General features: G+C 38.9%; 1 protein-coding gene across 2 annotated transcripts in view; it reads right to left on the reverse strand.

The window, feature by feature from the left end:
* Nucleotides 1–21,852, reverse strand: part of LOC102112919 (AGBL carboxypeptidase 4) — an 878,734-nt gene that overhangs the window by 650,357 nt on the left and 206,525 nt on the right. For both annotated transcript variants that reach the window (XM_014250851.2, XM_088060383.1), the window contains exon 4: nt 10,968–11,062. In XM_014250851.2, the coding sequence (XP_014106326.2) occupies nt 10,968–11,062 (95 nt within the window). The remainder of the gene's footprint in view (nt 1–10,967; nt 11,063–21,852) is intronic.

Genomic DNA, 21,852 nt, shown 5'->3' on the forward strand with positions numbered 1-21,852 from the left:
GGCTACTATTTTCTTGCCATTTGTATCCACTCCTTCACTTCCTCTACTCAGATATGTTTGTAAAGCCCAGTTCCTTAGTGCAAACTTGGAATTCTTTGCCAAAAGATAAAGAAAGGGAAACAAATTGAAGGAGCAGCCCACGTATGAAAATACCAACACACCCACCCCAGACATTTATGATTCATTCAGGTTATTGGTTTCTGTACTTTCACAGCACACAGAAACAAGTTGATGAGTATTAGAAATGACAAATCCGGAATGCTCTGTTCGCTTTTCTGTACTCTGAGACTCTCCTCAAAGACTGCAGCCACACAGATCACAGATGCTGACTTCTGATTTACAGGTACCTCACATCAGCTGGGAAATTTCCACTCTTGTGGAAATTTCCTCCAAGTGACATTTTCCGATTGCAAATAGTCTTCTGGTTTTAAAAACCCCAGATTTCAGGCAGGAATGTAACAGTTAACATGAGCATGTACTCTGGAAGAGCATGACATAAAGCACAGGGTTTGCTGTTTGTTTGTCTTTTAACTTATACAGAAAACTGTATTTATAGCCATCATCCCCACCTAAATCAATTCCCCTTCATTTCACCAGGTACACACACAGTACTTCTCATTTTTTTCCCCCTTTCAAAGCAAGAATCAGCTTTTTCCCTGCAGGGGTTAACAGTCAGTGAATCTGAATGTGATTCCTTCCCTACTTATCTTGACTTACTTTGCTTTTAGCTACAGAAGCTGCTCTGGAAGGCAAAGCCCTTCTGACTGCACATGCAGCAGCACTTTTCCCCTGGCTGAGTCATTCCTCAAGTTCACAGAGTTGAAACAAGCCAAACACTTCCTGGGCAGGATTTGCATCACAATCCTTTCCACCAGTACCCCCAGGATAGAGACAGTCCCTCAGGAGAGCCCAGAGAATTATGTTTAATTAAAAAAAAAAATCTACACAGAAAAATACACATTCTACATGACTCCCCTTCATTGACTGAATGACATTTAAAAAACAACCATAACATTAAAGTATCCAGTACCATAGTAGATGGGGAAAAAGTTCTTTGTCTTATCAAAGCTAAATTATTATATAATTTCTAGTTGCGAAGCCATGAGGTACTGGTGTTTTTTTAACTCCACTAAAAAAAATATCAGGAGAGGATTTTATCAAATACTAAAAGGCACAATAAGTTACTTTAATTTGGATATTCCTCAATTCCTTTCTATGGTAAATCTATCCTTTTAAGTTGAATCTCTTTATCTTAAGCTGAAATGTCCCTGCCTTTAAATTTTCTAAATGGTATCACATATTTCCAATAAACAATGCCAAAAGAATTCTCCACAGAATGAATTCAGATATTTTGTTACAGCAGCACCTCAGAAAGGCTAAAAAACAGTGACATCCTCAAACAAAAGGCAAACAAAAACATCATTTTCTTAAGCAATCTCAATAGCAACTCCCTATTAGGAAAGCTACTAATTTTACCATTTCATTTCATTTTACTACAAGTCCAGTTACCCAGTGCAAGTCCCTAATAAATTACTTAATAAAAATCTAATCCTTGAGCTGTTGGGAGGACACTATCTACTCATTTCTGTGCTTCTCATGGCACCGTTCCTTTGGCCACACATTTTAGGGCAGATGGCAGCGGAGCGAGCGCGCACACCTTGCTCACACACCTACAGGTACCTCTGAAGGGACAGGGTGTGCCAGCAAGTCCCATATCCTCTCCCGTGGATGTCAACCTCTCATGGGGCTTGGTGGTGACTGTACAAGAGCACAGAATGGGAAAAAAACCCCAAACAAACCAGAGGATAAGTCCAGAAAAGGGCACAAGGCAACCCTTGAGGGGAGGTGCCCCCAGGGCAGGGCACAGCCCCAACACAGGAGGGGTCCCTCAGCTCGGGCACAGGCAGGACACTTTCTTTCAAACAAATAAAGTCCAGCTCAAATAAACATTTTATGGCTTCTTTGCCAGTATTTTTAACAGTTCCAGCACACCCATCACCGTTAAAAGATAAAATCAGGTGAGGGCTCACTTGCCGCTGCGGTGTAGGAACTGTGGAATCCCCCCTGCCCCAGAGCCCCCGCCGGCTGTGGGGCACAGGGGCCGCCCCGAGGGGCTGCTTCGATCCACCTGCAGCAGGTACAGCCCTGAGGGTGGGCACCTGCAGGGCTCTACTGCACCCACCTGTGCTGCTCACACACCTGCAGGGCTCTACTGCACCCACCTGTGCTGCTCACACACCTGCAGGGCTCTACTGCACCCACCTGCACTGCTCTCCTGCACCCACCTTCAGGGCCGTGCTGTGGGCATGTCCAGCCTGGGAATGCCACCCCAGACCGGCTGCCCAATACCCCAGGAGCCCATAAAGATAAACCAGCCCTGCATCCCACCCAGCCCTGCTCGGCACAAGGCAGGGAAACCTGCACGAGTGTCTGGGGGTGCCTATGAAGGCACTGTGTCCTTCAAACCTCCACTAAAGACCCGTGGTTTCCGAAGGGATGCTGTTCCAGCCGAGAGCCAGCGCTGCCCAGACTCACCCAGCCCATCCCCTCCTCAGCAGCACTCTGATTTTCCAGAGGCAGGGAACTGACAGCAAAGCTGCCAGCTTTCCACTGAGAGCCTGGAGCCTCACCTTTCCATTACCCAAAGCATTTGACAGCCAGTTATCCTCGTGCTGCCTGAGCAGTACTAGACAGAATGATTGGAATTAGTATTTGCTGCCAAAAAATATTGGATACTTTCTAATCACGCTAGGAGAGCTCTTGCTAGGTTTTCAATCTCAGAGATGCTTAATATCGTGAAGCAGGAAGGCAAAGTTTCACTTTCAAGCTGGAATTCAATAATCCTACTTGAAGCAGTTTTAAAAACAAACTTTAACCACTGCCTCAGCATCTAGAGATACAGGAAAGATTTTATCCCCATTGCATTATCATTAAATTTTAATTCTCTCAAATCTGTGCCATATCATACAGAAGTTAATTCATAACTTATCCCTAGTAATCTCAGCATAAAAATCAGATTTTTATCTTTTGGGTTTGTGTACAACTGTTGAATCCCATGAGTCCAAGTTCAATATACAGCACCTATTATTTTAATGTTCTGTTCCTGCATTATCACTTACCATACTTATTTACTGCTTATTTTCTCTACAGTTCTCAATTTCCACAGTACAGCAAAATGTTTTTGTCTTCTATTTTATGTTCTATTAAAAGAGAAATTGAACTCATTGCTTTGGCTTTTACCATGGCACTTCGAATATAAGCCAAGCGCCTGATAATGGTCTCACTTTTATCAGAAGTTCGCACCTTTTCCTCTCCACTAAACATTGTTTCTTCACAGCAAATGAATAAAAACTTTGTTGTTAATGATTCAAACGAACATTAAAAAATATTAGGCTGGGTGTTTCAGCCATAACATTGCTAGGAATTGTATTTCAGATGTATTGCACATTCTATGCTTTTACGTCATATGTAAATTTAAACAGTAATATGTATTTTTAAAACCCTCTGTTGAAAGATCTTTAAAGTTGCAAGGCTAAGTGAAGGAAAGCCAAAATTTAACCTGACTGTGCTGCGTCCTGGTGCATTCTCACTTATATTATGTCATAGGTTATTACATCTTGTTAAATTCAACTTGTCTAGCACTCTTCAGACCATTAAAAGATTCTTAAAGAGATGTTACATTTTCTGATTACAGTTTTTGGCTCTTATTTGTGTAGTCTTGTGTTAACAGTCTGATTTTCAAGTACATTTCTTGGTGACACTCAGCTTTGTCTGTGTAGAGCTCTTACTACTAAGTACTTACAGCTGATAAATGCCATTCTTAACAGAGGTGATTTTCATTCTGCTTCACTCCATTAGTCCAAAGTATAAAATTGCAATGGAAAGCTGCAATGTCCTCTTGGTAGTTTGACTCTACTTTGAGCTCAGTGCTGCCCATATTTATCTAACTTACAGACTCATTTTGGGGGGAAAAAAGCTTCAATTTTATGTACTTTTTGTTAAACCTGCCAAGGTTAGGGACCCAGTTCTGTGAACGCTTTTCATGCAATCAGTTCCACCAAATGCCCATCACCTGAGGAGAGAGAATGACCTGTTTCAGGATGGGATATAATGCACAGCTCTGGTCATATTTTGCAGCTATTAAACTCAATACCATGGACTGTAGTGGGAAAAGCCTACAATTCAGTTGTTTTAAACTGCCACAAAATCTCCCAGCTGCAAATTTCATTGTGGTTTGCACAAGCGATGGGGGAGCTATTTTCACGCAACTGTACGCTATTAAGATTTTTGAATTTCTCATCAGAACCCCAGTAATTAAGTATTTATAGATGACAAAAATGCACCTAACAGGAACAAACCCATTTGTTTCCTGTGTGCTTCAAACCTTTCATGAATAAAGTAGTACCAGGGGTAACCTTTCATGAATACAACCTTAGGGATCACAGAGTGCCCTCAATCAATGCGGGGAACTCATGTTGACAGAGTATATGGGAAGCAGATTGAGGTATTAAAGCACATAGCCTCTGGTGTTTTAGATGTAAATACTATAACCATCAAATATTTAGACTCTTATGTAAGCAGTATGTCATTTTTTAAACAGTTACTGCTTGGAATAAATCTTTAAGGATGGAATTTTCAGAAGTGCTCAGTATTGGCCTAACTTTGCTCTTACTGAAATCAATCATAAAATTTTCACAACTTTAGAAAAGGACTTTGTCTGTTTACGTGTTTCCACAGCACTAAACACAATAAGTCTTGATCCTGGCTGGGGACTTTTGACTCTGCTGTAATCTAAATAAATTGATTTATAGAAGATCAGTTAGATAAATGATGAGGAAACACACACATACATATAAAACAACCAGGGTTTTTCATGATGTCATAGCAGCCTTTGGAATATCTTCATCATTTTCTGTTTGAATCCTAAAAATTTACATTCTTTCATATTAATTTAATTTCCTTGTTATTAGTTTTCTCCAACATAATTCCATCTTAAATTTCCAGTGAAGTATCCCTCCAATAAAATATAACTTACTTTCTTGACACAAACAAATCCCATTTAATCTACACAATAAACACATTAATTTTGGGATCTCACTCATACATTGTTTAAGCAGAATATAATCTCTCTATTTCCACAAAAGCTGTTGTTAATGACAATGGTATGGAACCTCCTCTACTTCCAGGAATAACCACCTCTGCTGAGTTGGGAAAGAGGAAGAGAATGTTTCTTTTATAGGTTTGTAGAGTGGTTAAAACTGTTTCTTTTGTTATTTCACAAGATTTCACACAAACATTAATTTACCCAGGGATTGGTGGTTATTTCACTTTAATATACATGCCAACCTGAAACCTGTCTAAAAAGATCTTATTTTCTTCCAAAGAGCTGCACTAAGACCAAGACAAAACTTCTGCTTTTCACACAACATGGGATTTCAAAAAATCGATACTGAAATGCCTTTCTCCCTATTTACTCCAAATAAAATGCTACAAGTTATTGAAATGAAGGCTGTGGTTCCACAGACAATTCTCAAGGCATTTTTGTGGGAGCTGCTACCCCCATTCCCTTGTCCCTGCCACTTATTCCCAACTCCCTTCCTTCTCCTGTGGTTGGAGCTATTCAGCTGATTCTGGATCTCCGTGATGACCCAAACCAAGTCCTCTTTCTCTTCCTTGACAGGTTGGTTTTGCCCAGGGCCCACTCCCAGCCTGATGTTCCTGTGCAGAGCTGTACCAGGATGAGGGAGGGGACAGCTCTGAGGAGCTGGAGCTGCTCCTGGCAAGGGCTGCCTCAACACCCACCTGTGCCACGGGACGTATTCCTGAACCTCCAAAAGCATCCTCACCACATCCCTCAGGAGAGCAGGAGCAAGCACACATGACATTATAAAGCTGGCAAAAGAACAAACCTCCAAGAGTAGCCAAAGTTGTGAAATAGGCCAAGCAAGGAATCAGGTAAATGATAACAGCTTGTTCATCTTCTTTACCTAAATTCAGGTGATGTTATCACCAGCCCCAGCCTGCTATATATTTTATAGTAAGCAATTTTAGTCTTTCAGATTAGCAAGCTATATATATATTTAGTGCTTTATTCTCAAACTGTTTCACCACAAATGACAGCTCATTTCACAAACAGCTTATCTTATGGCTAAAGATATATAAATACATACTAAAAATGCTGCTGAAAGTCTCAGAATGTATAATGCAGCCTGGTAGACATGGTAGTGATTGTAACACTGCATTGTAGACACAAATGTTAAAGAAACTTGGCAAGAAGCAACACATTTTAGCTACTCAAAATTCAGATTTTCTCAGACTTGTCCCCTTCTGATGAATGGAACATATGGGAGTATTGTTCATAAAACTTACATTGCTTTTCTTGATGTCTACCAAAATTCCTCATCATGACAATATTTACCAAGATACATACAGATTCAAATTTGAATTAATTACCCAGAAGTTTTTATGTTCTTCCAGGTTTGCTGGAATAGAAAAACACTTCAGAAGCAATGTGTTGTGAGCATTTAGCAGTAGATGTTACAGCAGCAGAGGTAGCAGAGTGCTTGCTGGGGAAAGGAGCTACCCGGTTAAAAGCCATCAGTGCCGAGTGAGATAAAAGACAGGGAAGAAAGCAACTGCTTTGCCAAGAAGCAGTTTGAAATCTGACATTATAAACAAAACACATTTAGATCTAGACATAAATCCTCCGTATGCTGAAGGCTCAATAATATTTTAGCTAGCATTATAACTTCCAAACAAACAGTTCCTGAAATACAGCATCAAAACTGCAGAACACCCTTTAACCTCGTGTTCATCCACTCAAGAGCCATGTTATTTATTATCCTTTATCCCTTAATTATGGGGACTTCACCTACTGCTCTCTGCTCATTTGAAATGCAGAATAAAATACAATGGATGTCTAAAGACTTAACAGGTGTCAACCAGATATTTGCCAGCTACCGCTGCTATTCTACTGGGAGGAGTTGCTGTTCTATAAATACTAATTAGAGTTTTGCACATGATCTTGCTGAAATACCTAAGGTGATGAGTGGCCAGTTGTTACTTTTAAAAGATTAGCACAATTTGAAAAACTAATGTCCCCAATGAGGCAATGCTCACACTGAATAATCAAGAGTTATAGCTGTTCTCTGCCCAAAGGGAATATTTGCTCACTTCATCATTTGGAAAATCTGCTGCCTCTCGAACAACTCACTCTTCTATTTAACTTTGAGAAACTTGTAAAACTTTGTGCAATCAATATAATAGTACAGTATATGTACTTAGATGGTCTTCCACTGCTACGCCCACATGGCAGGCTTTACTGCCTTTACTTCCAAAGACAGAGCTCTTAGTGTGAAATCATGATTAAGAAACTGCAAAAAAATAATATTGTACTTAAATCAAGCAGCAAAGAAAAATAGGATTACAGTATAAAGTCCATAAACACAGCCAAAATTCAATTTCCTCAAATCCATCTCCCTTCAAATTCTTCACCTCCACTAAACAGGAAAAACAGACACAGGCAAATCAGAACAGGTCTTTATGATACTAAGGTTTTATATTAAAAAATTATAAATAGTAATTTTTGATTTTAAAATGTCCTCCAATTCTCTAAAATCTTGGTGCAATATAGCTGAAAAAAGAGTTAATTTTAAGCAAAATGTAAAAGTGACATGGTCCATTTCCTTGGTTTGTAATAAAACCTTTAGTTTTATCTTGTCCAGTCTGCTGTGGAAAGCAATTGATGTCACAAGGTGTGACACATTGCTGTATTTCTATATGTGAGCTGTGCTTCGATGCAGTGAAATTTGATACAACCAATACAATCCCTTATTATTTAGTGCCCATGACCACGTGTGGGAAAGCATATATATATCACTTTAATCAGAATTTTTTTCAGGCTTTTAAGTTTTTTTAAAAGAAATCTTTTTCTTTACAGTGAAACCTATATTTTTGCTTATCCCTCAAGGATATCTCTACTGCTTCCTCTTTTCCAGTAGCTCATTACTGGAAATGTTTGGCCTTACTTCAAAAGAGAAGAATATGTCAACACCAGAACATCTGTGTCCACATAGAGTGCTTTGATGACAGTGATATACTCCATTTGCATCAGTAACACTGAGCTGAACCTTGATGCTGTCTGCATTTAAAGATCTTACCCCACAGGGCAAGAGAATACAGGTCAAAAACGTTGATCTCTGTTTGACACACTCTCTACTTCAAGAGCACTTGGCAGCAATTTGTTCCAGAGTCAAGAATCAAACTCACAAAGTGTTGCAAAGCTTGGAGCCATGTTTGCATAACCACATTCAAAACAAATATTAAAATTCACAGTCTCTGGAGGCCAATCTACTTTTGATATGCAAGGGTTTGTGAGCAATACGGTCAAATTCTAGCCTGAATACAGTAGGAAGTTTCTCATTTAAATCAAAAAGCCATAACTCAGGCTTGAACATCTGTTATAAAGAGGGATAATGTACATATATCTCTCAAATGCAAAAAAGGAAAACGGGCAATTTATAATCTAAAACTCAAAATTGATTATCTAAAAAAAGGGGGAGGAATAGTTACGTGTGACAGAGTTGTGCCTATCAGTGTGGCCAGAGGAAGCTGGGTGAATTTTGGCATGGAACAAATGGCTCCACAGGCAGGCACAATAATGATTAACTCCTCAAATATTTCATACAGAGGAGTTCAGGGATGAAGCGTGAGCTACAGAGTTTTTGTAGCCCATGGCTGCTGGTAATCTTCCTTTCAACTGGATTTTAGAAACTTTGGTGTTTCTTCAGCTTTTCGTAATTAATATATAATTTTCTAATTTAATTACATTGTGTCCACTAAACTGCTATGCTGACATAAACCCTAACAGGATGTGGAGAGTTTTAATATTTTCCTTCCACGCCTTCCTCCCCTCATGTAAAGCTCAGCACTTTTGCAGCATTGAATGATGCAATATTGCTCACAGGACTAATGCTCACAAAACATCAAACAGCATCCAATCAATGCAGCTGGATATTGCCCTGCTCCTGTTGAAGGACCACAACCACCTGTGTGCTGCAACAGCAGCTGCAAGGACTGGCAAATCCTATTTCAGCAAACAGAGAAAGAGAAAATTTTGTTTACAGGTTGCAGCAGAATGCCATGGAAACAGATACAGAGGTAACTGTGACAGGCATAATCTAAATGGAAGACATCCCTGATAGAGCTCATATATCCAAAAATAATATATATGTTTTCCCACTTGGAAAACACATGCATAAATCCTATTAACATCAAGACAGAAAATTATACTGAGTAGACCCCAATATCACTAAGGTCCCTGATAACAGTATGAATTAATGTGCACCTTCAAAGCAGAGCAAGATGTTTTCATATGCAGACTATTAGAAAAAAATAAAAATATCTTAATAGAATAATCATCTTTTTAAAGAAAAAAAAAATTGCATCTTGAATTTTTGAAACAGGATTAAAGTGTGGTAGTAGCCCTGTAAAAGGAAGCTGCTCAGCACCTGCTGCCTACACTGTGCCTGGCTTCAGGCAATGTTATTCATTCCTCACTTTCATGGGAGCAAAATACATCCTCTAAAAATATAAAACACAAAAATAAATAGGTCTCCGGGGAAGTGGAAGAGAAATCTGTTTTAAAAATAGTGAAGGAGCCTCTATGTTCTAAAAAAATAAGTCAATTTTGCATTGTTTTGTAAGATTTACACTTTAATTTGAAACCGAAGTAAGGCATAAAATTTGTATGAAAGCAATATCTGATTTATAGATAAACTTAAAACACAATACGCTTAGCTGCAGATGCCAGACCCCAGGGAGAGAAGGAAAAGGTTTTGAAAGATGATTAAAATATGTTTGATAAATGTGGCCCTGAAATGCCCCAAAAGATTTTTCTGAAGTTAAATAGTAAACACAATTAACATGACTTTTGCTACAAAAACACTAAATGCAATGGATTTTTTAAATTAATTTTCAATGTTATTACCTGTTCCTACTGAACTGGAATTGACTCAGTTCCAATGACTGTGAGACAGTCCATATGACCTTAACATCTAGACAAAAGGCCAAATATCCATTCTGTTGGTCACATGAAGAGGAAGCCACACTATGAGAACAAACTTATGACCATTTCCATCTCCTGAGTGGAAAATTTGTGACAGTTGAATCATTTAAGAAAGATATATTTATAAAGCCCAGATAATGTCCACCTTGATCAAATGTATTACTAATTAACCAATAAAAAATAGCAGCTGTGAAGGCTGACAAGAATAACTTACTGTACACCTCTGGCCTGACCTCACTATCCATATTCAAACAAGTCTCCTGGCAAAGGCAAATCATATAATTCTTGGGAGTCTTGCATGCATTCAGACTCACTAGATTTGCATATTATTATTCACAGTAGATGTTTCATTACATTTGCTTTGAGAAAATGTACAATCTATATGGGTATTCACATGTTTAATATGCACATGACTTCCCGTTTTGCACATTTTATGCAGCTGATGATGAGGTTGTTTGGCCTCCCTCTGTCTTAGACCAGGCACTGCTCATTCACATGAGGTCAACTGACGTGGCAGAGCCCACTTTACCAAATTCCAGCCACCCCAAAATAGGCTGAACAATTCCAAGCAGCTTTTCAGAACCAGACCAACCCCAGTCCATCTCCCACAGTATTTGCAGGGGTTTTTCAGGAGGCTAATGCAGGACAGTCACTGGAAAACAATTCACCCCAAGCCCTGACTGCTCAGTTTTCTCAAATGGACACCACTTCAGTCATGCCTCTTGAAAAAAGGTCCAGAATTCACATTGTCCATGTGCTCCAAAGAGAACCTCTCCTCACAACACTGCTGTATCAAGGTTCTCATACTCTCAGGTAAAAGTGTTCCTCAACCACAGGGTCTTTGGTACAAGTGCCAAGTAAAACATTAACATCTCATTAATTCTTTGAGAGAATAACTCACCATTTTGGACGGCTTGTGGATTTCACCATTGGAGCCATCCCATCTCTGTAGAGGCTTTTTGTTTTACTGAAGTTGACAATATTGAAAATTACTCTCTGGAGGGGAAAAAAAAAGAAAAAGAGATCAGGTATAAATTCTGAAAGTTTCCATGTGTGTTGTCTATACCAGATGCATAAAAATATACACAGATAATATATGAAATAGATGTGTACCTTATGTATTATTGTTATTCTCCATAGGCCTCAGATAATGGATATCCTGTCTGTTCTAAGAATTTAAAATGTCCATGTTGTTTTATACTGCATTGATACATATGAAATATATGTTTTTAATTTAGCATGCTGATTTTTCAGTAGGAATGCTAGCCAGATGAAAAAATAAGCAGAGCAAGTCCAATGTGCTGCATTGATGTGATAATGTGAACATTACAGAGGTGGTTGGAAAGCTGGGACATGGGGTAGCATTCCTTGTGAAAACCTTCCATCTGCTTCATAGAATCATAGGATAGAAACACAGAATTGCTGAAGTTAGAAAAGACTTCCAAGATCAAGTCCAACCATTAATCCAGCACTTCCAAATCTATGGGTAAACCATATCCCTGAGCATCACATCTACATCCCTCTGGAGGAGGCAACTTCTTCCCTCAGCAGACAGTTCCAATCCTTAACAACCCTTTCTGCAAAGAATTTTTTCCTAATGTACAATCTAAAACCTCCTCTGGTAAAACCTCTTATCCTATTGCTTGTTATGGCACCAACCCAGCCTGTCCATATCCCTGTGCAGAGCCTTCCTGCCTCCCAGCAGGTCAACACTCCCATCCAAGCTGGTGTCACCTGCAAACTGACCAAGGGTAATTCCCCACCCTTCTGAGCCTTCACGCAGCAACAGCAGCAAAAAAAAAAGGTTCCTGATGTTCCCCCCACCCCCCCCCCCCAAAGACAGGAATATTTCTCTTCCTTTCCCCTGGAAAAAGGAAGAATTTTCCTTTGCAAAAAGTGTACAGGATACCTACACAGAGATTACACATAGCCATCTGTTGTTTGAATATGATAGATAAGAAGAAAATATTCTAAACCTGATCTTAGTTTAAACTAAAACTTTGGGAAAACTGGTTAACAGGTCAAGGAAGAGCAAAGTTTGGATCTTAAAGGGTAATGGACTGATACTAAAAGCAAATTAATGCAGAGGGACAACAAGAGAAAACAGACAAAAACTTTTTCTTTACCATCTGTCTGCTTCAAATCATTTCATACAAAATTACTTATTCTGTCTCTGTTAAGAAAGTCTAAATTTGATCTAGCTCATCTCATGGAGTACACTGACTTTTCAAATGTTAAATGCAGTATCCCTCATTTGTTGTACTCTTGATACCCAGCACTGATGTACTCCAACAAAACAAAATATGAAGTCTAAATTAGTTTTTATAAAACAGTCCACAATATAGTGATATTTTCAATTTCTACGTCTCTCTTTACATTTGTTTTTTAAAGGTGGAGACTTTTTGTGAAGACAAACCACTAACAATTATATTCACACTTTTCTTTTAGAACAAGCTATTTAAATGCTGGCACCCTTCATAATGGTCTATGAGAAGCCTAAGAAGTGATTGGTCACTCTTTAAAATCAAACAAATTTTGGGTGAAACAGTAAGATCAATTAAGCTTTTATATGTAAAACTTTGCAAAAACACATCTGGACCTTCCAGGCAGTCTGCTCAGGCAACAGGGAGTGATGAGGTGAAAGGGACCAGCAGTGGGACACAAACAGGAACCAGGCATATTTATCCTTTCTTATGAGGCAGGTAGGATGCCAGGTGAACAGCATAGCCCTAAGTAGCTCTGGACTCAAGAAAAATTAAGCAAGTTTTTTTGAGGTAAGGTAGTGCTGAAGATTTTGTGAATGGGAGCACATACATCTACGTTGCAAATTCTGCAGATCAGTAAAAGCAAAACCTAAAAATAACCTGTAGGTTTGACTAGAACTGACATGAAAAACTAGCAAGTTGAGAAAACCACTTTCTTGAAGGTGGTAATTGAATTTTGCACCAAAGGTAGTGAGGAAACTACATATCCCAGCACAAGAGTTTTCATGCATTTTGAGATTTTCTAATGGTCATGAGATGAACTTATTTTTATAACTCTCGAAGAAATAATGCACTTACTTTACAGAATGCTATGTTTGTCATTTTAAGTATTTAGGATATTGCTTATCTGATTAAATATCCACCTTGGGACGTCTCTAGTTATTTTTCATCTTCTTACATTCACAATGGACGGCTTCAAGTTAGAGAATGTTATTTAGGTCTCTGCAGGCTTTATGCCCTACATGGAAGCATTTTCCCCTATTAGAATGCTCAGATTTCCCTCTGTTACTTAACTCTGTTCATATTTTTGAAAACAAATTAAGTTGCAACAAATTGGTTTGTTAATCTTGATGTTTGCATGGAGTGAATGAAACAAACAAGATCTCCAAACCAATTGCCTTAAACTTTGGATGCAATCATGCCACTGTTGGAAAGGGAAAGTTGCTAATTTTGTTACATACTGACTCAGAGCAGACAGCTGGTAGAGAATGTTCTTATTCCAATCAAGCTTATTTTGTATAATGAGTTGGGCAAATGTACACAACTGGGTAAGCAATGTATATAAAAACAAAAATATGCAGCTCATTTAACAAAACACTGCAGATGATAGCGTTTCGAGCGCTCCCGTTCGCCGCGGAGCGAGCGGTTTGCAGCGCGCACAATTCCCCCAGCATGGCACCGAGCTGGGCTGGCAGAACCAAAAATTCAACAGCACAGAGCAGAACTTTATCAACACACGCCACTGAAGCAATAAAGCACACAAACTGAAGCACTCAAATGAGCAGCTGAACTCCGTCAAGTATTCCTGGTGATAGTTAAAATAGTCCATGCAGCTCAGGCAGTGAAGTGTGCAAAAATGTAATGACTACAGGATACACACTGGATACACATGCTGGAAAAATATGCAGCTTGCTCAATAAGGTATGCAAACAGATTTGAACTGAATGCTATCATAAAAAGCTGTGATACAGCAATCAAAGTTTTGCTGAACAAATCTAATTTTTAGTCTAATTTCTGTCTATACTTATATCCTTTAACATACCAGTTATGCAGCGTAAAGAGCAAAAGGACTAGAAACAAGCTCTGCACATTAAAATGGTTTTTTTGCAAGAAAATTATCATTATTCTGAATTCTATGAGTTATAGGAGATGTATGTTTGTCATCTTATAAGCAATGTAATTGAGATACTCCAAAATGAGTATTCAAGAATTTAAGAAATGCCAAGAAAATAAAACTAGATTAAATGTACTTAAAATCCCCTAGAAATTGCTTTGGTCTCCAGAGCATCGATACATAGAAAAATGTCAGAAACTTTTACAATAAAAATACTTTTTGGGTATTTGGGAGTGTATGAATACCACTAAAAGAAGCAATATTCAAATGAATGCTATACCAGAAATCGTAATTCTGTGCTTCCACTTCAGATTTAGGATAAAACCTTACACCTATTGCATTATTTTGACAAACTGATCTGCAATTTCTGGGTAGGTGGAAGAGGCAGGGTGTGGAAAAGCCTCCCAGGACAGCACCATGCTCCTGGGGATGCACCAGGATGTGCTGAGGCTTCACAGCATGAGGGAAGAGCACTGCTGCAGTCTCAGGCTCTGTGCTGGGGCTGCCAAATCTGAGACAGATGTTGGAGAGCATGAGACAAGGCAGGCAAGTTCTGCCCACTGAGAGAAGAAGGAGGAGGACCTCTTCCTGTAACATGGGCAGTAAGTTTGAATTTGAAGGTATCTTGCTGATAAAACCATTTGGACAGAAAACAAAGAAAAATCTCAGTACTTTAGCCTTAAAACTTACTGATTGTGTCAAGATTTCCTTATAGTCCTTTGCAGACCTACTTCAGAATTTAAAAGCACAAGCAGGTATTAAGGGATGCTCAGTGTGTTTAACATGAGCAAGGTAAAGATGAACCATGAAGAAAAGGAGAAAAGGTGGTTGAAATATGTCACTTTTTTTTTTCTTATTGCTAGCAGTTTTCCTGACTGGAGCTGGAAGGAGCTGCTGTCTGCCTGGGGGGAAAGCACAGGGCAGAGTGGTTTTGGCTGGGAGCTGAAGGCACCGAGAGCGGATGGCTGTATCCATCAGATTCCAACAGGCTGGTGGGAACACAGGGTTCACCCAGCTGCCAGCAGGATTTCCAACTGGAGCAGGTTTCCAAAAGAAAGTCACACCTTTGACAAAGGTTAAGTGCCTTCCCCCAGGAGGAGGACACACTTGGTCCCTTCTAAAAGGCTCCCAGGTTTATTTTGCATGGTTTTCCCTGGCCGGCTGCTCACAGAAATAACTGCGCAGCTCTGGCTGACATTAAAAGGGGAAAAAAAAAACAAACACACGATAGAACACCACAAAATTCTGCCTGAGGCAGACACCTGGCACGGAAAATTTTGTGTCAAATCATTACAAGTATGAGAAGTTTTAACTAACTGAAAATAGGGTTTGCAGTAGGAAGTGTCAGGCCTTCTTAATATTGATGTAGCATCCATATATTAAATATTTTAAATTATATAATATATTTAATATTAATAGCATAATAATTTCAGTTCAGTGGACAATGCTGAATGCTACCAGTATGAGCTATCAAAGTACCTGGGGACCAATTGTTTGAAGACCGTCATGAACAATTTCTTCATTTAACCAGCCAAAATAAGAGAACCGGGCACTAAGTATTACTATAAGACCTTTCAGCTGAAATTAAGTCTGAACTTTTGTGATTTAAATGAACATTAAAGATTCAAATGTGGTGGATACCATGGGGCTCTGCCTTGCTTATGCTGCTTGATATTTTGCTCTCCTCTCCTGTAGAGTCTTTAGATATTCAGTGTTGTGAATTCATGAAAACCGCATCTTTTTTTGAGTTGGTTTCTTGCCACAGCAGGAGTTTTGGTTATCCCTCCCTCCCTCCCTCCCTTCATTCCTCCTTCCCTTCCATAAAGATGTAAGTTTTCATCCCTTTAAAGGGCAGATCTACTTCAGAAGAAGAGAAAGGGGGGGAAAAAAAAACACAAAGAAAGAAAAATGAACCAACCCCACGACTTGTGAGATTCTGAGACACCATTTATGGATGTGAGAAAGTGGCAACATGGGATTGCTGCCTGCTCACCAAAAAACGTGCTGCATTTTGGTATTTGAGTCAGAAGGTCTTTAGGATCTTTTCTGACAAAGCACATTAAACAAAGCTGTACAAAAATAAATTACACTGGAGGGACTTCCAGATGGAAAGAAAAAAGTGTCACCTGCAACTGTTATCAATGCTGAAGAAAACAAGTAATATAACAGTCAGGTCTGTGCAAAATCCCCAATGAGAACTTACAAATAGCGTTTTTCTGACCTTTTCAAATTTAAATCATTCATTACTGCTAACATTTTAAAATAACCCATGCTTTTCTTTTCCCTTTGTAGGAACACTCGTCCTTTCAAATGGAAAAGTTTTTAATATTGACAGCATTTAGCCTTTTTCTCTTCAGCTAAGGAGCTTTCAAAACCTGCTGATGCTTAGGAGGGGAACATAAATTCTCACTTTCAGAGAGGGGAGGATGCTGGGGACCACTGAGAGCTCCACCTGCCTCGCTCATCAGCTGCACCTGTGTCTTGTTAACTGGAAACTGTTGAGCCTTTACAAACACAACAAAATTTTAGGAAAGTGATGCAGCAAATGTATTTTCACACACAGATTGTGAATTATTAGTGTTTTCCCCTTGGTAGAGATCCTCACTTAGTTACTTGAAAGCACGGAATGCTGAAGTCTGGGATGTTGCAAAGAGCAACATTAAAATGAGACCCAAAGGCTTTTAATACAGCAAGACCTTTGATATGGTGCTTTGCTAACCATTAAATTAGTTTAGCCTCTCTTGTGGTATTTGTCTGTGTGTGGGAGATATCCCTGGGTTTGATGCTAGCCCAGCACCCTTAAGCTGCATGAGTGTTTTTCAGGTAATGGGGTTTAACTGTGTGTCAGTGTCAAAAAAATACTTTTACAAATAATTACTAGTTTAGGCATTTGCCCAGTTATCTGTCCCTTCTGGCAGTTCTTTCTTTGCCCTCAAATGTGCTTAGGCACAAACCCACAGAAGGTGTAAGACCTGTGCAAGCCAGGGTTCCTTCCCCATCTGGGATTTCACTTTTACCTCGCTAAGTTCTATGGCAGAGAGAGTAGAACCTCTTCCAGCAGAAAGCTTCCAAAAGGATTTACAGAGGAATTGCTACTCCCTGTTTCATGCCATGCTATGGACTGACCACTAACCTGGCTTTCCTCTGAGACCTGTTGGACTTAAAAATTATGAAAGAGTCACTCCAAGTTCTCCCAACTCAACTCTTTTTGGGGAAAACTGCAAAACTTTTTCAATGAACAGAATAACAATATTGTTCTCCTGCAATCATAAGTCAGCTTTCTGTTTCAGCTTTTCATCTGAACATCAATAATATGACACTTTCAATTGAAAACTCAGAAATGTCCATTTGGAAAGCCAGCAGTTGTGTAATTAGACTGACTCCTGTTCCCTGCTCCCTTGGGCCAAAATCTCCAATAGAATTGCAAATGTGTCAAAGGATATATATTGGATTGTGTTGATTCATCAAAAAGAAAATTGCACAAGTCCTGACAGGGCATATAATCAGGCTACAGAGTTATTTAAAACAGATTTGAAGCTGAAACCTTCTTGTCATTTTTTTTTTCCATTCTTTGCAGCAAAAGGTCAAAATTTTTGCAAAAATAACAAAGGCATCTTTATTTAATCAGATTGGGGGGGGAAAAAAAAACAGTACTTCTAATATTTCCTATCTCTTAATATATATGCAGGCTTTGGCAAAGGAGCCTCCTCAAGTTCCATTGCTGAGAAATTGCAGAGCTACAGGGACGTGTGAGCAACTTTTTACTTGATAACTGACAGGTGCCTAAGCCCTGTTGGTCTTGTCATTGCCTTTTTCCATATCCATGAATATTTTCAGGAATATGAGAAAACAGTGCATAGCCTTTCTCTGAGACTTTCTCAACCAGCTAAATTATTTCCTAATACATTCCATGCCACATTGCAGCCACTGCCAGATGACATTTGAAGTAGCATCATGTATTAAACTCATTCTGCATAATTACAGAAGCTATCCATGTTTAGGTTCTATATTCTTTTCAATCAATATTATGGCTGCAGGTGGATAGTAACAGCTGGCTGTTCTGGAACGTGTTAGCAAAATTTGCGGATATCTTACATCCCTCAAGAGGAAGCAGCTGAAAAGACTTACATTTTCCTTTTCCTAATAGAAATTATTTAGCCAGTGAGAAGAAACGCTACAAAGTTTTGTAGGATTTGAAATAGTTCTAGTAATAACATCTTTGTGGTGATACAAAGAGATAAGGCTGTCATTGAAATGTTCTCAAGTCCAAATCCCCTTCATGGAGCAGAGCCCACAGGAGGCTTCAAAACAATGAGGTCAGTTTGGAAAAGGGAAAGGGCCAGAAAAAGTCACCACATATAGGAACTATGGTAAGAACCAAGAGCCCATGTTTATGAGCACTGGCATAAAGTGTGTCCTGAGGAGCAGAGCATGAAGTGGCACCAAGTTCATATGGGAGCATTCTACACCCTCTGCACAGACTGATTTTCTGGGCCACTCAAAAAGTCCAAATCAGTCCATGATCCAGCATCAAAGCCTCCCTTACCAACAAGGGATACACTTAGCAACAAATCAGACCCTGGTGATGGACACCAAAGTGATGCAGAGCTTCAAGCACGCAGGTGGAGTGCTGAACACTCTCACCCAAAATACTGCAAGGCAGCAGGTGACAGTGGCACTAACAATGACAGAGTGGCACTGATATTTGTATGGATCATGATTTTGCTCAACCCCTAAGCACACAGAAGGTAACAATCACGATTTAAATAGCATGCAAACAGAAAGGCAGAAATCCATCTGATACCCAGGCTGGAAGATGAGAATGAAAAAGCCTTTTCAAGTGTAGGCCCTTGTGAGGAAGATAAAAAAAGCCCTGTTAAGGGAGAGATTTGGATGAAGCTTTTCCAGCAATTGTTTACTTTGTATTTTTGCAGCTGGCATTTTTCAGTGTTAAAAGCTAATGTTTGTCTAGAGCTTGTGGGAAAATTCTGTGGGGGAAAAGAAGGAGATGATAACACATACAAGGTAAGACAGGATACATGGGAGAGCTCAAAAAACCAGCACCAATGTATTTGCCTCAGTATTTTCTGATGGGTCACAAAATAATGACATTTTGATGTGTACAACCCCTGGTTATTACTGCCAGTGGTCTTGGTCATGTTGCTGGGATCACAGCCTTGCAAATGTAAACCCTCTCTATTTACTTCTCCAGTAACTAAGCACAGATGGGCTTTGTGTCCAGGTTATTCACGGAGGTCCTTGGTTTTCCCTTTATTTTCTTTAATTCAAGCATTTTAGTAGCTATTACAATGAAACCTTTGAACCTTCTATGTTCTTCCATGCATGGCTCTGAATAGTAATAAATAAAGGTTTCCCATATTGTACAGCTCCTTTATATTTAGACAGAATTTGAATTGGATCCTTACTGGAGTAGCTGCAGTGCTGACAAAAAACCCTGGGTCGTTTTTTTTTTGAGGGAAAATATAAACTATATGCTATCAATTTCATGAAAATAAGGGATATTGTTAGAGCACATACCCTCTAGTTTTCCTTTGCAAAATTAATAATCCCTTCTATTTCTATATAGCAGGGTCAAAATACTGGGGGTTTTTCTGCTCTTTCTAGCTGAATCCTTTTGCCATGCTGCAACATTCACACAATTCCCCGATTTCTATAAGAAAACGTAATCGATGTGTTAGTGTACATTGGAATCTTGGCATTGACAACCAGAAGCTTGCAGTATTGATTTGAAAAGAGATGCTCATGATTTCTACAGTTCTTCAGCACTATTTACTGTATTTTCAATTTTCACTGCTTAGAATTCTACTCAAAGAGTCTAACTCGTGTACTAACAGACTATTCAAAGTTTTGTGCTTCAAAACAAAACCCAAGGGTAAGTAGAAGGAAATCTGATGTAATTCCTGCTATTTCTTGTGCACCTATTTGACACAGAATAAGACCTCAGAACTGCCTTAACCAGCCCTAATAGTAAGGGAATATATGAATTGTACTCAAAGCTTTGAAAATCCCATTCTGAAGCTGAAATGCTGAATGTTAGATTCAAATGCTGATCTCTGTCTGTTTGCAAAGGTGATTCCCAGCATGTGGAATAAACATGTTTTGGCAATGTCATGGACAGAACAGATAAACAAAGGAATAGGGAGGATTTCAATAAGAAAGTTAAGTGTCTTAAAGCAAGGTGCCCTGTGCTGTATTTGTGTAACACAGGTGTCATTCCCCTCTGGCATTCCTCCCTGTCACTGCAAAGAGGGGGAAAAAAGCCCAGAAATGGCAATTTCTCATTTCTGGGGTGAGCAGTATAACTGCAGTCCAGTCAGTCAGGTCATTTTGCTTTCAAATGCCAGAGGTAAAACTTCATTTTTCACTGCCTGAACTTAAAATGTGCATAAAAAAAAATCTGTGTTCAGAAAAGCTCTCAAACATATAAATATTTAGCTCCACCTAAAGTGTTCCTAGAGGCTTAAAGTTAAGCAAACATTCACACTTTCTTGCTGAATATGGGTGGATTTCTGATTCAGGATTTAAGACAGCCTATAATTATGGGAGAAAGATGCTGGGTTTGCCAAAAATCCCATAGGCACCATTTATCCTTAGTAAATGATCACTGTAGATTGGAAGTGGCATTTCTGCAGCTTTGGGATGCAGCAACATTTTTATTACTGTTACAGATCAACTTTAAGTGTAATATTGTTTTGTTAGTTTATGTAAATCAATCTGCTGTATGAATAAAAGGAATTTGGAAATGGATTGCTCATCTTCATTGGCTTTGAAGCACTGAGTATTTGTTGTTTTGCTGAAACTATAATATTGAGTTATAAGAAATATTGCTCAGATACTAAGCAAGTCTCAGCACAAATTCTGGTTATTTTCCATCAAAAACAAGACTCCGAAAAGATCTAAATATGGTACGGTGCTGAACATCTTTCTAAAAAAATTGTATCATATGTGGCCAAAGCCCCTTTCAATATGGTACAGATTTGATTTTCCTTCAGATCACTTCCAAAAGGTAGAGTAGAAATCTGCTGTGAAGTGCCCCCCTGGTAGAGAAAACATCATCTCTAAATGGTTGCTTATTCTTCTGCAAAGCAACAGTAACAGCAGGCGGCTATGAGGCTACTATGAATGCTCTGTGCATTTTAACAGGTAAATTCTGCACTCTTTAATATGCCAGGTTGATGGAATATTCAAAGTTGCCGAAAACCCTTCTGGGGAAATGTGAAAATTGATAACATTGCTTCTCATAACTCAGTATTTTAATACAACATCTCAATATTAACCGTAATGCTGCAAAAAGATCTTTCACACTTTATGTTGTTCAATTTTTTCATTTTGGAAAAGACTCAAGAGTTTTTTTGGAAACCATATGTAAATATAACTCCTTTCAGATTTCCTAGAATTTAAAAATTGTAACTGCAGAAGATACAAATTATTAGCAAAAAAAAAACCATTTGCAATCAAAGATCCAAGACCTTCCTCAGTTCCCTTACGAAGTAATCACAGCTGATCATCTCTCATTTCCCAGAGTATCATTTAAGCCCTGAGCTTTCCAGAACACTGAAGCAGTTTACACTTATTTTTACTGCAATGCATATGATAAGCTTTCCCTTGATTTTGCTCATATCTATAGTTACATCACCTCATGAACACTGCTCTGACAGCCAGCCTAT

The sequence above is a fragment of the Pseudopodoces humilis genome, chromosome 10 (genome assembly GCF_049639895.1).
Source record: "Pseudopodoces humilis isolate 2021_Gansu_Grassland_sample_001 chromosome 10, ASM4963989v1, whole genome shotgun sequence".
Lineage (NCBI taxonomy): Eukaryota > Metazoa > Chordata > Aves > Passeriformes > Paridae > Pseudopodoces > Pseudopodoces humilis.